The following is a 16,563-nucleotide window of genomic DNA, read 5'->3' as shown; positions in this document are numbered from 1 at the left end:
AGGTCTGAGCTATTTAAAAGAGAGGGGTTGACTATGAGGATAGACCCTGGAATCTCACTGTCTATAATCTCTGCATTTCCAGGGCCTTCTGGTATACCCAGAAAAAAAGCCTTCATTTGGGAACTCCAACACTGGCTTATCAGTTAGGTTTTTTCAAAAGAAGAACAGTACTGAAGCTAATTTAGTAGGCAACCATAATTAGGGCAAATTTAGAATTTCATCTTTTTGTTTGTGTGTATGTGCACTTAATTTTATATCTATGATTTCCTCTTACTAACTGAAGTTAAATTACTGTCCATTAGAACCTTCCCACAGCCAGGTTTCTGTACAAGAATCTGCTTTGCATGAATTCTCTACCATATCTCACTCATTCTGTCGGAAAACTTGAACTGGGTCCTCCCATGCACCATCACTGTCCTGAGTGACACCCTGGCCTGTGTGTAATATGAACATCTACTCTGGAGCAATGAGCTCACTACCAATGCATGGACTGAGTATGGCTGGGACAAGGTCTCCATAGCTCTCAAAGCTTCAGTAACTGCAAACAGTGGGCATCTGTGAGTGTGAGTTGCTCAAGTGGGATCTCAACACAGGGTATTGTTTCTGGAGGTATCACATCAAACAACAATCCCCTGCTTCCTTACTCCAGAGTATTTTGTAATCTGCTTTGCCTCCATAATCACCCTGCAAATATGGGCTATCTCTCATCAGAGTATCCATATTTGTTGTAGAATATTACTTTAAGGTGTGTTACTTTTGTTTATGTTTCAGTTGTTTAACTCTGTGAAGCTGTGTTACTGTGCCTATTCTAGAACATCTAATGGTCTAATAAAGAGCTGAATAGCCAATAGCAAGGCAGGAGAAAGGACAGGAGGGGCTGGCAGCCAGAAAGAATTTACAGAAGGAGAAATCTGGGAGAAGAGCGATTGAGGAGAGAGAAAAGGAGGAGGACATCAGGAACCAGACATCCAGCAATGGAGTAAGAGAGAAAGGTATACAAAATCAGAGAAAGGTACAATCCCAGAGGCAAAAGACAGGTTAATTTAAAGATAAGAAAAGCTGGCAAGAAACAAGCCAAGCTAACGCTGGGCATTCATAATTAAGAATACCCCTCCACGTGTGACTTATTTGGGAGCTGCATGGTGGACCCCCAAAGAGACAAAGAGTAAGAAAACAACCAACAACACATTTTTGTCTGTTTCCCTGTTCCACAGTGGTCATGTTCCTATGCTGTCTCCCATCAGAGTACCCTTGATTCTCTGCTGTCTCTTCGAGTACTCGTGATCCTCTCTTCTCTTGTCAGAGAACCTATGATTATCTGAGAAATCTTCAGTATCTTGAGCAAGAAAGCAATGTATAAAACTGAATTTTCCTGCAGCCCTGGAGTACAAGCAAGGCATGTGTTTGTGTGTGCATGTGGGTACATGCATAGTATGTGTGCGTTTGTGTGTGTGTGTGTGTGTGTGTGTGTGTGTGTGTGTGTATGTGTGATGTGTGCAAGTGTGTGAGAGGATTACTCACCCATGCCAGGCTGATTTAGGAACATCTTCCTCAATTGCTTTACACCTTAGTTTTGAGTCTTTCACTGGCTTGGAACTTGTTGCCAAACAGGCTATGTGGCTGGCCAGCGATCTGCCTGTTTCTCACCACCCCCCACCCCACACCCCACACACACCTTGCTGGGTTTGCAAGCATGTGGTACCACATGAGTTCTGAGAACCAAACTCAAGCAGGTCCTCAGGCTTGTTCAAGAAGCACTCTACCCAGGAAACCATCCACCCAGCCCCAGATGAGAAAATTTTAAAGCTGTACAGATGACTTCCAGACACAGCTGAGTTTGAGAAGCATGGGGACAGACATAACTAATGCTATCCCCACCAAACTGTGGGATCCAGTTCACAGCAGCACAACTCACTGTACAACACTCACAAAGCCAACTGCCTGTCTAAAACGAAGTTTCTTCATCAACAAGGTGAACCTAACTTCCTGCTCTGGCGATCTGAAAAGGCTATCATGTGGATCAAATGACTGCAAAGGATATATTAATTATTTCAGTGCCTGTTCTCACTATCATTCCCAGGAGGCAACACTGAGATGCTCAGAAGGAAGGAGGTGCTAAAAATACACAAGGAAGAAAAATGCAATAACTGTAGGCTTGGAAAGAAAATCAAATACAGTGACCCAAGAGAAATAGAGCCTAATTTATATCTTGAGGGTATGTTTACAAATTATTTTGTAAATGCAATAAAATAGATTGTAGAGTATTTGCAAAGGAACTGTTCTCAGATCATCACTTGTAATTACAGAAGAAACTGACTAATTCAGACTATGGTATCCACTTGGCCTTAGCATGCAGACAAAAGGATTGCTGTGCTAATTCATTAGTTAATAAATCAATTTGGTATGCAACAAAATCAATTAAAGGTGAGTTATCAAATCTACCAAACAGTACACATTTTGGGGAAAGATGCATTTTTACCTCCTGATACAACTATAGAATCCAACTGAAAAAGAACTTTGGCCATTCATTTATGCAGAAAGGCAAGAATAGGAGCCATTAGCGAGACATGATTCTTTGGTGGGTTCAAGGGGCCGCCAACTTGGTTTGACAGTAGGTGCCCTCCACAGGACTGTCGATGTCCACAAAACATCCTAATGCTCCCCAATTGCTTTGTGCCCCTATTAACTTTCATGAGCTCTGGGCACAGGGATAATCACACAGCACTAGTCACATTCGAGCCAGCTTGCCAGCTGACAGGGAGGCAGGAAAGGGAGACTGCATTGCTTAACAGGTTTCTGTAGGAGCTCCATCTTTTAAGAGCTGACTAAGTTCAAGGGAATGTTAGCAAAACATCCACTGAGCTCAGTCTTAGCTGGTTGAGGATCCCTTATGACCTCTTCTCTTGGTCAATCTCAGTAAATGAAAAGCTGGCCACTTCGCATCCAGTGAGAGGATGCAGAGAGATGTGAATGCTACCCCTTGTCTCACCTTTCGAGTTTTATCCAGATCATGAAATAATTCCACCCACAATTAAGTTGCGTTTCCCCACAGGCATGTGCAAAGACCCGTCTATCACATGTGTCTAGATCATGACATGTTGACAATGAACTCTAACCAAGGAGAGAAAAGGAAAGATCTTGGGCATGGGAACAGAAAAGAAAATACACTTCCCTGCTTGCTATAACTCAGGCTTCCTTTGCGATCTTCCCCCGGGCTCTCCTCATAAGCATCAGCTGGCCAGAACCATCCTCTGGGCTGTAGCAGCTGGTTTTCAGTCCCTGTGCTAGAACACTATGGCAAAAGCCTTTGTTTCAGAGGAGATGTGGTCCATCATGACAGTGGAAACATGGCAGTAGGAGCGAGAGGCCGGCTTTGCAGTCAGGATGCAGAGGGATCACACTGACTCTTCACCCAGGAAACGCACGCAGAGAGAACAAGATGAGGGAGCAGGCTACAAAACACCAAAGCCTGTCTCCATGACGTACTTCGTCCAGCAAGGCTTCATCTCTTATTCTTCAACAGTGCCACTGAAAAGAAAGCATTCTACAATCCTCCTGGGGGCATTTCTCATTTGGTTCACAGCATTCCACTCCTTCCAGTCTTGTAGACATAGCAACTACCGACAGGTTTGGCTTCTCTGGTGAAACAGCCATTGCTTGGCTCTCCAGACTCTACCGTGTAAGTAAGTCTAATAAATAACCTTCTAATATGTATGAATTCTATCTGTTTTATTCCTTTGTGAACTCTGACTATACCTGAGTTAGCATCCAGGAACTGAGGAAGTCACAATGCTACCCCCTCATTGAGTCACCTGGGGAACAGTTAAAACTCTTAAACATATCAATGGCCAGGTTTCATTGCTAAGAAATTACAGGAATATGGGTTGAGAATACTATCACAGCCTAAACCCTTGTGTTCTGATTGAGTCGAAAGGAAGACATTTTTGAGGAGATGGTCACTTCATGAAGGTTGGAACCTGCTGAGCAACACCTTAGGCCAAGCTGTGAAACCCACAAACCAAAAACAGTGCCCAAGACGTGGCTGCCAGTGAGCTAACAACTTCATCTTTCAAGGGTTATCTTTAGAGAGATAGCAAGCCCCTGGTAAGACCTCATCCCTCTCACCTTTCACCCAGACATTTCTCCTCACATCCCAGCTGTGGTCACTCTGCAAACACAATGGATAAGGAGGGCTTAAGGAGGTAGCTCTGTGGGCAAAGCATTTGTTGTATAAACATCAGTGCTGATCCCCAGCACCTACCAAAGGAGCCAGATGTGGCAGTGTATAGGAGCACTTGTTTATACGAGAGCAAGAAGGGAGGGGAGGGGGAGACAGAGACAGACAGACAGACAGACATATTAAGAGAGTACTTTAGTCCTTCCTATTTCTTTCCTATTTCCTCATTCTAAAATAGTGCTGTCTGTCCCAAGACTATTTTTACCTTCATTGAAGACATCTTCATGAAGCATCAGAAAGCCATGTCCTAAAAATTAAGCCAAGTTTCTTGTCCTGGGTGAGCTGAGAAAGTAGACCAAAGTTCAAGGATGGATACTATGACTTGGCTTTGTTCAAACTCCTTTGTTCCCAAAAGGAAGATACAACTGATAGGCCCATTTAACAATCTGAAGCATCTCAAAAATTTACCCATGCTACATACTTACCAAAGGGCAACATCTTTTAGATTCTGTACATGGGACTTCTTGACCTAGAAGGTGTCCTGAGTATTGTAAGTCCAGCCCTGTTCTGAGGTGAGTTAGGAAGACAAGAGGTCCATGGAGCAACAGCCAGCTCACTCATGAGGAAGGAAGGCACGTTCCTAGGGCTATATCTATTTCAGAGGAGAAGCCCGGTTCTACTTCTGCTTGGTAAGAATTCAGTTCAAAGGTCAGAATATCTAATAGTGAAAATATTCAGGTCTGAATACAGAGTTTAGGAGGAAACCAAGAACTAGATAATATGATCAGAACCCATGAGAACAGTGACATTCTTGAGATTGAGGGAGGTTGTTCAGCTCTCAGGGGTCATATTTAAATTCCTCAATTTGTTTCAAAGGTTAGTGCCTGTGTAGTGGTGTGTGCTTGTAGGCTGCAGAGGTAGAGACAGCTTGATCCCTGAGGCTCACTGGTTTGCCAGCCGGTGTGGCTTAACAGGCTAGCAAGAAAGCTGGTGGGGGCCCATGAGAGGGCTCAGCAGGTAGAGGCTTGCTGCTGAGTCTTATAACTCGAGTTTGATCTCAGGGACATTCTCACTTCATAGGTGAAGGAAACAACCTATTCCTTCAAGTTGTCCTGTGACCACCACACATACTCACCCTGCATAATAATAAAGGAGGTGAACTGTGTCCCAGAGGAGTGACACTGAATGTTAGTCTCTGGGGCTCCACAAGCACAGGCACACACGTCTGCAGTCACATGTGCATGCATGTGTGCACATGCGCAAGTGCACACACACACACACACACACACACACACACACACACCACTCTAACTTTGGGATTATGAGCTTAAAAATAATCACTAGTTAGTGAAGCAACAAGAAATGACTCCCAGAAGTTTTAGAAACTTCCTGATATAAAAAATCATAAAGCTCATCTTGTCTAACACTCTCAAAAAGAAAAATGAATGTCCATCCTCTGCAAAGGACAGTATGTTTTTCTATTCTGGATCTAAACACATACTTTGATCTGACCTTATGTGAATAAAGGACATTGCTTAGAAGCAGGAAAAAGAGGAACTAAAAAACACTGCTCCCTCAAGGAGTCATTTCAGTCCTTTAAAACTTAACACACAACAAAAACACTCCATTTAACGGCTTCCCCACTCCAGCAGCCGTTCAGAGTTCAGAGAGATTCTCAGAAAAGGGCAAACCTCTCAAAGAAGAATCAAGAGTCTTCCTAAGTTTACAGGCCACAGACATAAATAACAGCACTCACTAAAAATATTTCATAGCCCAATTATTTATAATTTTATAAATAACTGTGCCAAGACTTCACCACTCTCTCCACAAACAGCAGATCTTTAAGTACTATTTTTCTTAGCTTGTACGTGCTCACTGGATTTACTGTCCATCGGCATTTTATATATCTTCTTTATATATAAATGAAAATGGTAAAAAGGGGCCAATAGGGTGGCTTAGTGGATAAAGACACCAGATGACTTGAGTTGGATCCCCAGGACTCAAGAGGTGAAGAGAGACAGCAGGCCCACGCCAGTCATCCTCTGACCTCCACAAGTATGCCGTGGCATGTGGTCCCTATCCATACCCCCTCTGCACACATACAAAAAAGTAGGTAAATAAATGTAATAAAAATTTTAAATGGCAATGAAAAGAAAGGAAACCCTTTGTAAATAGCTTCTACGGTGTACAGGATTTATAGTTCTGTCCCTTCTCTTGGCTAGGTGGCAGCCAGGGTGTGTACGAAAACAAGTAAAAGTGTGGATGACTCAGTACTGATGAGTGCAGCATGTGTTGTTGTGTGAGTGGCTAGGGGTGGGGGCAAGGAGAACTGAGCTCCAAATTTCAGCTTCATTGTATCCCATAATAAGAAGGAAAGGTTGTGATTGGGTGGGGTGGGAGGACTTGGTGTTGCAGCATCTCCCCGGTTACCAGCCACACCTATGGGCCTGAGAAACCACTAGACTGATCTGTCAAAGAGAACATTAAAACCAACAGCATTGCTGTGCTCATAGTTTTAACTCAGCAGATTCAGGGGTGTGGCCACCGAGCTGACTCCATGACAAGTCCCTGGGGTGACATCAAGACTCAGGCAAAGCTGTGAAGAACTGGAAAGCGAGAACTTTCTACCTTGAAAATCACACTTTGGTTGTGCTGCACAGTTTTCTTTGTGAAAAAGAAAATACCATCATGTTAGAAGTTCAGAAATTTTATATTTTATACCCTGAACACTGCTATTAAAGATGCTTTCTAAGAAAAGGGTTTCTTCTCTATTTTAAAGTTGAAGAACGTAATTTTTCAGTTCTAACTTTTCTGTGTGGGCTACTTAAAGTTTTGGTTTTGGTTAAGTATACTTAAATCATTATGGTGAAAGAAAAAATATAAAGATGTCAAATTTCCTACCAATTTTGGTAAGAATTATAACTTACAAGGCTGTAGCTCAGTTGGTCAAAGGCCTGGGTAGCATCCAAAAGCCCTAAGCTCCATCCCACTATCTCAAACCAGGCAGGGTGGTTAACCTTTTCAGGCCAAGCCAATGGTTGGTTCAGCAGGTAAAGGCATCAACTACGGGACTCTGGCAACCCAAGTTCAATCCCTAGAACCCATGTAAAAAGCAGGATGTGAGTGTGCACATCTACAGCCCCTATGCTCTCGTGGTGAGGCAGGAGGCAGAGATGGGAGAATTGTCAGCAAACGCATGGGTTAGCTAGCCTGGAATACACAGTGCAGCAACAGAATGGGAGAGACCCTGCTTCAAAACACACTGGAAGGGGAGAGCCGACTCCTGAAAGTTGTCCTCCAATCTTCATGCATGCTCCATGACATGTATGCTCCTGTACTCACACACAAACACAAATTAATATTAAAATATGTATATCTGATGATGGATAGTTCTTAGGATAACTAGGGAAGAGACATTTCTCAATACTTAATCACACCTGGCAATTCTTTTAAAGAATCACTTAAGGATGAACAAAGTAATTTTGAAGTTGAGCTAAGTGGCATACAATGGGATTTATTTTCTATAAAATACTGAAGGGATGAATATGGTCACCCGTGTAATGTGTGTATATAAAAAAATATCATTGTGAAGCTTATTAGTTTGTACAATTAATGTAAACTAATAAAAGTTGCCCAAGGACAATCCATGAAAATTCAGCTGATTTAGATGCCTAAGGAAGAACCCATGTCTGAATGGAGCCCATCTTTGGAAGAGATGGCCCTGGGCTATCCAAAGCACAGGGCTGTCCAAGAAGGGACAATGGAAGAATGAAGTCAGATAAACCTGAACACTGTGGTCGCTTTTCTGCTCATTATATAATTCTCTGAATTCTCTACCATGAGGACAATTGAATTCTTTGGACTCAACCTCTACTCCACTTTTACGTCTACCTTCTATTCCAATTAAAAGGGTGCAAATGGGACCTAGCAAGATTTCTCAGTTGGCAAGTGCTTCCCATGCAACCATAAGGACCTGGGTTTGATTCCCAGCACCCAGATGACAAGTCGGACAAGATGCCACATGTTATAATCACAGGGTAGGAAGAAGAGACAGGTAGACCTCCGGAGCTTGCTGGCCAGCCAGCCTAGACGACTTGTCAAGTTCCAGGCCAGGGAAGACCCTATCCTCAAAACCCAGGTCGTCACCACCTGAGGAACGACACCAAAGTCGACCTCTGGCCTCTCTATGCTCACATATACATATGCATGCATGCCCCCGCATAAATATACCTGCACACACACAGACAAAATGTAAAGAAACAAGAACTCTCTCTCCATGTTGACCTGTAAGTGTGCAAACAGAATAGAGTTCTAGAGAAGGCACTTGACATTTTTATATTTGTGTCAGTTTAACAACACTGTTGCCTGCTGAGGACATTTATATTTAGAAATCCTCATTGAGTTCCAAGCTCTTTTTCAAAAGCATGAAAAATGAGGAACTCAGAGGCTTTCTGTGTGAGGTCCAAAGTCTTGTTCCTCGTCCCATTTGGCTGTCACATTTTTAATGAATTAACTAATGTGATTCAATTCATGTTCCTTACTTAAAAAAAAAAAAAAAAAAAAAAAAGAAGTGGGAACACGAGGGAGCACAGCAGCTACAATGGAGAAACTCAGAGGCAGCTGTGGACACAGGGGGCCTGTGAAAGGCCGACCCATCCAGAGTCCGGGAAGAACCCCTCCATCCAGGCTGCCTGTGGGTATGCATCCTGGCAGACAGAGACTCCTGTGTCTCTCTCCTAACAGTTGCTCTGTTTCACAGATGCTCCATGACCCTCTCTCTCCTGTGCAGCTTTGATTTTTTTTTTCAGACCAAAGTTTCCAAACTTAACTCCAGGAAAGGCTGGCCCAGGTGGCACAACGATGCAGCGCGGCGTAGCCGACAGCCTGGAACATCCAGAGGGAAGGGCCGCGGAGCCAGACCAAGTGAGAGGGAAGCAGATGTTTACACCGGGGCTGCTCACAATGGAAGCCTCTCATGTCGTCTCTCATTTCTCCCCAAAGAAATGAGTCTGTCCCTGGTGCACACAGTGTCTTCTCCGCACATACGGATAATGGCTCCATCACTCAGGGAACTGCCACGTCCGCGGTGAGAATAAGTGCCAAACACTGTCTGACAAGTTTGTGAGCTTTCTTTTACTTTTGTTTCTATGTCCTTGCTCAGTGGTTAATTTGAATAGTGTGTATGTGTGCAGGGGCATGTGTGCATTCACATGCATGTGCACTTGCACACGGAGAGGTCAGGGATCAGTTCTGGCTGTTGTTCCCCAGAAGTCATCTACAGGGATTTTGTGTCAGGGTCTCTTTTGTCTGAACGTCACTGATTGGACTCCGATGGCTTGCCAGTGAAGCGCAGGGATGCTGCTGACTCTGCCTCCCCAGGGTGGGCATGACAAGTGTGTGCTCTACTACACCAGGCTTTTACACGGGTGTCAGGGAGGGAACGCAGGTCCTCACACTTGGACAACTACTTTACAAATGAAGTCATCTCCTTGGACCCTATTTACTTACTTTAATGCTGAAACGGTGACTTTTTGATCTGGGTTTTATGAAGGCACCCACTTTGTATGTATACACATACACACACAGGTGCATATGCATACACATGCATGCATCATATACATGCACGGGCACCTGCACATAAATGACTTTGTACACAAACTTGAGGTCAAGACCATCATCCAAATTCAAAAGAAATGTCTAGAACGGCACAATGGCAAACTTCACAAAATGATCACCACAGGGGCATTTCTTCAACTGCTAGACAGAAATGCTCATTCTACTTTGAAAGAATCCAGCAAGGCGAGTTATAATTCACACAAGGCCTGCATTAGGCGACGCACTCAGGAAGGGACCCGGCAAAGAAAATCTGACTATGTTTAGTGCACACAGAACAGTGAGTGTGGATCTCCAACACTGGGAGATCTGTGGTTCTGATATTCGACAGTAAAGGACAATAAAACAGAAGAGACACACAACAATGGAAACCCGGGCAAACTACAGCTTCCCCCGTGGCTGAGCCAGCACACAGGTTTGTGGCTCCTTCCAGGGAAATGGTGCAAGTTGGGAAACCAGAGTCAGGTGAGGCGAAGACACCCCATATGAGGGAGCAACAGATTTCCCAGCCACTCCCCCAAATCCAGCATGAGACGTGAGGGAGGCAAGTGACCAGGAGATCCACTAGTATGGTTGGGTGTATCTTACACACGTTGTTCCGCTCTGCTGCGCCATCTTTACAAGACTGTAATTGGCAAATAAAGGGAGGCTGCTAGGGACCCGGCTGACAAACCAGTTCCACGCCCCACCCCCAACCGCTCTGTCTCCTCCACTCTCTCATCTCCTGCCATAGGGCCATGCCTATACATCTCAGAAACCAAGTGTTTGTTGAATGAACGTGTTTCATAACTCATGTTCTTCTCCCATTTTCTGGATGAGCCTGAAGACTAAAGCGTAATAAACAAATACCTCCCTTCTGTGTACCTCAAATTCAAATTAACAACTCCCTTTTCTCTAGGAAGAGGTGCCAACAATGTGAGGTGCAGAGCGAAGAATGTTCCAAAAACATACATTTATTAGTCACCTGTGCAGGAAAACAAATGGTCTCTTTGGGTTCATATAACTCCTCATCGGTTTTGTGTGTATGCACATGTTCATGTGTGTGTGTGCACATGAGGGCCATAGGTCAACCCTGGGCATTTTCCCTGCATCCTTCTATTCTCCACCTTGGTTTCTGAGGCAGAGGCTCATTGAAAATCATTGATCAGCCTAAGCTGGCCATCCAGTGGGCCCCAGCTTCCTCCTTGCAGGGACTCTGAGCTGTATAATCTTCTCAGGCCTAGGCTGTACTTCTCACCCTGCGGCTCAGCTAGGCTTCTCCTCAGCCTGGAGTGGCCTGACTCTCATTTCTCTACTCTTCAGGCCTTCCTTAACCCTTCATCTCTGGCAAGTGCTCCTCAAGTCAACATCTGAGACAATCCCTCTCATACATATACCACAAGAATATAACACAGACAGCTCCCATCTCCCCGACAACAGGACAACGTGATGCCTTCCCAACTCTGCAAGCACATCTATGACTGCTTTCAAGGGGGACTTTTAGAAATCACTGGGTTAAATAAACATGTTTACAATTTCTCAAAATAAAGGTGACTTGATGGCTTCCTGCAAAGCAAACAACAAACAAATCAACAAACAAGCCAACACCCTGGGGCCAAGAGTCAGAAACACAGTGTACCTGGTAAGTCGTGATCTTGGCAGGTTCTTCCCTTTTCTGCTCTGGAGACCCTTGGCTCTGCAACAGACTTCGGACAGTTTCCTCCATCCTAAGAAACAGAAGCATGAACACATTCTTCAAGATGGGTTTCCACTAACGCAGGGTTGCCATAGTCATCTTATCTCTAGGTACACTTCCCAAGTGTGGACAAGGGAGTGGATTTCCCTCTCCTTTACTTCCTAAGTTAAGAATCTGAGGGCTGTGAAATAGAGCGCAGGGGTAGAGTATTCGCTTAAGATATGAAAAGCTTTGGGTTTAATTGAAAGAAAGGGAGGAAGAAAGGGAGGAAGGAAGAAAGAAAGGATGGAAGGAAGGAAGAAAAGAAGGGAGGGAGGAAGAAGGAAGGAAGGGGTAAAGAAGGAGAGGAGGGAAGAGGGAGGGAAGGTGGGAAGAGGAAAAGGACAAATGGAGGAATGGAGGAAGGGAGGAGTAAGAAAGGGAAAGTGGGAAAAGAAGGAGAAGGGTCATGAAGTCATTTACAATCATTCTATTCTTGGTTTGGACATCTGCTCTCACATGCACATATCTAGAATCTCTCTTTACTTATAATCTCTCCTTTTTAATTCAATGCAAGATCTCACACCGATCTTCCCCAAGCATCACTTTGATTTTTTGTTTTTAAATCAGTTGCCAAGGTAACAGATGTTGTGTGGCAAAACTTTTCCTGGGGAGACACAAGACACACATCTACTCACCCCAGACAGGGAACCTATAACAGACCAGAGTACAAATACCACTGAAGTCCAACTTGATGAATCAATGCATTTTATTGGAGTTACTTTAGGAACAGAAATGACTTCAAGACAACTGTCTCACCAAAGCCCACCCCTGCATGAGGACAGCTCTTAAAGCTGGGAACCTGGAACTCACTGCACAGTCTAGAGGCAGTTAAACAAGTTGGAGGGTGCCCTTTCCAGTTGCTTCAGTTGGTCTAAACTTCTCCCAAGTAGCTTGGCTGGTTTCTGCTTCTTCCAGGCAGCTGGTCTGGTCTCAGAGTCTTTGTAGCTTTGATTGTCTGGGTCTTATTGACAGTGTGGCTTTGCTTTGTTGGAGGGGAACTCCCACTTTTATTGCTAATTCTGGCAGGGAGGGGACTAGAGAGTCTGGTCAGTTTTAGGGACTTCCTGAAACTATTTTGATCCTTTACTTCCTGATTAAGAAGCTTCTCTGTAGAACAGAATGTTTTAATCATGGAAGAAAATCTTACACAATAACACATCTTTCACAAATGTGCTCTCTCCATTAACATTGTGTGTGTCCTTCCATGATTGTCTTCCCATGTCAGCACACAAAGATTTACTGCATTCTTTTCAATTGCTTTGAAGAACTTCATGGTGTCAGGACACTGGCAGATTATCTAACCCTTCTCTTACTGAATTTAATCTGCTTCACAACTTTGCCAACTCGGTCAACATCTTTACCTATACTTTTCAAACTGATTCATGAGTATTTACATGGCTTATATTGCAACATGTTAATTGTTCTGATTTTGCTTGGCTTTAATTACCTACTTCCATAACTTCTGTGATATTAACTTCAACTGTCAACTTGATGGGACCTAGAATCACCATGGAAAGACATCTCTGGACATGTGTGAGAGAGAGTTTATAAATGAGGCTAAGTGAGGTGAGAGCCACCCTGAATGTGACTGGCACCTACCGCCTTCCCCGATGTGATAGGTTGCATCTTCAAATTGTGAGCCACAAACACCCTTCCTTCCTTAAGTTGTTTCCCTCTGGTATTTTGTTTCAGCACAGAGATGGTCACTAATACAACCCCCAGAGTTCCCAAAGTAATAGTCACTTCCACTTGGGACATCTAACTCACTTTGCTGCTACTTACTGTCTTGTAAGTCCCTCGTATCAGGGACACTCCTCTACTTTCCAAGTCTGCCTCACTTTCCACTCAAGATGTTTCCTCACTGATCTCCAATCTCTTTGAATTCTTACACTCTTATAGCATTCATTTTGTCCCTCAAAACCCTCTCACTTTAGTGCACAAATCTTTCCCACATGCATGTTTTGCCTCCTAGAATAAATGACAACTTGTGTTCTGTGACGATGCCTCGTATTTGCCATGTTCACATTCATTTACAGATAAAGTTGGCACTCAGTAGACAGTTCATATCTGTCAGCTCATTTCTGAAAGGACAGCATACTTACCATGGGCCAGGAGTATTCCCTATGTATTTCAACTCTGTATACATGACATTGACCTTGAGCCCCACCTGTAAGGACTCCAAGGTCAGAAGTACACAGAGGAGAATGCATGCACAACCATGTTTACTGAAGAACAATGATTGCTGAACTATGGGGTTCCCTTAAGTGTCCAATAACAAAGGAGTGGATAAGGAAAATACGGTGCATATCCACAATGGGAAATTTCAGCCATTGAGAAGAATGAAGTCATGTACTTTGCAAGGAAACAGAAACAACAGGAGACAGTCGTATTAAGTGAACTTAGCGAGTCTCAGACAGGTAAGTAACCCCTGCTTTCCCTCCTTTGGAGTTCCTAGATTTAATACAGATATGCAAAACAATGTACATACAACGCACACACACACACATCTGGAAGAAAAACAGAAATGACAAAGGAAATTAAAAGGGACAGGGAGGGTCTTAGTAAAGGTGGGGAAGGGCATATAGGGAATATGCTAAACTTAACACACTCACATATATAAACTTAACAAAATAAATAAGTTATTTTAAAAATTAGTTCTACAGGAGAGAGGTGAGAGCAGAATGCCAGAATTCCATCCAGAAAACATAATGTTCACTAAAAATATTGTGTGTATACCTGTGTGTCTGTGTAAGTGTATATATAAATACAGTCTCTTCAGGGTCAGAGATGGGCATGAGACTCCATGGAGCTAGAGTTACATGTGGTTGGGCGTCTCCAGGTATGGGTGCTCAGAAGCAAACCCCAGTCCTCTGTAAAGGCAGCAAGTGCTCTCAGCCTCTGAGTGACCTCCCCAGCCCCAACAATGCTCTCTTGCTCACAGCTTGGATTGCCTTTCAGAGCCATCTTCTGAAAGATGCATTTTCAGGGATTCAAAATGACACTGGTTTAAGAATAAACAGGAACAGATGCAGCTTGTATTACCTAGGGCTTCCAGAATGACAAGCTGTCTTAAGTTACCATTGTGCTGCCTTGATCACACACCAGGACCAAGGTGACTTACAGAAGAGTGCACTGGGGTTCACAGTTCTAGAGGGTGAGTTCCTAACCCTCATGGCAGGGAGCAGGCAGGCGCTGGAGCAGTAGCTGAGAGCTCACATCTGATCCACAAACACAAGGCAGCAAGCTAACTGGGAATGGCATGAGCTTTGGAAACCTCAAAGCCTGCCCCCAGTGACACACCTCCTCCAACAAGTCCACACCTCCTAACCTTTCCCAAACAGTTCCACCAAGTAAGAACCAAACATCCAAGTATATGAGCCTATGGGAGCCGTTCTCATTCAGATCAGGACACAACCAAGAGCTCTCCAAGGCCTACGAACCTACCTGAGCTAGGTCATTACAATAAGCAGGGTAGCATAGGTTTATTTCTTTAAAAGTCCACTGTTGTACCATGGCACATAACTACTTAGCAGCAGAATAAAGACCCTGAAGGCATCCCAACCAGGATTTTTGTGTATGCTCACATGGAATGTGTAAATATGCAAGTGTACATGCACGTGCGCACGCGCGCGTGCATGTGTGTGTGTGTGTGTGTGTGTGTGTGTGTGTGTGTGTACCTCTGTGTGTGTTTGCATGCACGTGGAGGTCATTAGACAACCATGGGTGTCATTCTTCATGCTTTCTCCCTTGTTTGGGGTAGGCTTTCCCCATGGGTCCAGAGCTTGCCAAGTGAACCCCAGGGATCCACTTGTCCCTCCCTCCTCAGCTTTGTGATTACAAACATTCACCACCGAGCCTGGGTTTTGTTTTGTTTTTTTTCTGCATGGTTTCTGGGGGTCTAGAGATATCACCAGCACCCATTCAGGTTTCTGAAAAGATGGCAGGCACAAAACACTGGTTCTTACAGGCAGCTGGGGAAGTGAAGGCTGCCCCCCCCCGCATATTTTCAAGTCTTAAATTATTAATAGCTCAAAATTGAACAGAGCTCATTGAAGAACTTTCTCATCTATTAATCATTTTAATGTACTTTAGAAATATCATTATATCTACTCGGAAGATGAGAAAGCTGAGTTAGTGAAAGGTTAGATGACTCGCTTAAGGGGCTGTGGTTAGGTGGATAGGGAGAAGGGATTAAACAAGGTTTACTGGTCTAAATACAGCAGCCCCTTCTACTTGACTTTACTGACATTTCAGAGAAAATATTCCAGGTAAGGATGCAGAGTCCTATCGAAGACTTATCTTGGACAATGTCTTTGCCATGCTGAGCCCATGAGCCTATGGTGTATGTGAACAGTGAGGGACTTAAGGTCTGCAGAAAGAATGAGAGGGGGAAGGAGGAAAGAAAGGACAGAGAGAGGGGAGGAGGGGAGAAAGGAAAGAGAAGAGAACAGGAAGGAAGGAAGGAAGGAAGGAAGGAAGGAAGGAAGGAAGGAAGGAAGGAAGGAAGGAAGGACGGACGGGGGGAGGGCAGGAAGGGTAAGGAGGGAAAAGGGAACCCCTAGGTTTATAGGGGTGTGGGGCAGGACTGATGTCACAAATTCTCAAATGATCAGCACCACCTGTTAATGCTTCATTTTGTTTGTACAATGGAGAAGAGGAGAAGTTTCCAGGATGTTCATCAAATCCAACACAAAGTTTTGATATGGTTCTCACACCTGCCTGGCCCATGGCTCAAGGTAAAGTTTTAAATATGTCCCATATAAAGTCATTACAGTGAACAGAAGTCTATATGACAATGGTCTCCTAAGATCGTCTTCTTGTGACACTGCAGCTGGAGTTTGTGATGCATCCTTCCTGGTTTGCACAGGATAATGACGCATCATCGAACACGTTTCTCAGAACACACTTCACCACTACCATAGAAGGTCAGTGTTGCATTTCACTCCTTAGTTCATTCACCTACACCTAAACGTGTCCCAGCAGTCTGAGGTTGGCAAGGGGGCTGGGGAGCTGGTTCAGTTGTGGAAGCAATTATTATACAAACATGGGTACCCAA

General features: G+C 44.1%; 1 protein-coding gene across 1 annotated transcript in view; it reads right to left on the bottom strand.

The window, feature by feature from the left end:
* Nckap5 (NCK associated protein 5) overlaps positions 1-16,563 on the bottom strand; it is an 841,775-nt gene that overhangs the window by 345,753 nt on the left and 479,459 nt on the right. The window contains 1 exon segment of the mRNA XM_028874923.2: positions 11,409-11,496. Coding sequence (XP_028730756.1) covers positions 11,409-11,496 — 88 coding nt within the window.

Source organism: Peromyscus leucopus, chromosome 15, assembly GCF_004664715.2.
Source record: "Peromyscus leucopus breed LL Stock chromosome 15, UCI_PerLeu_2.1, whole genome shotgun sequence".
Classification (NCBI taxonomy): Eukaryota; Metazoa; Chordata; class Mammalia; order Rodentia; family Cricetidae; genus Peromyscus; species Peromyscus leucopus.
Note: the sequence above shows the minus strand (reverse complement) of the source record. Positions and strands in the feature narration are given on the sequence as shown.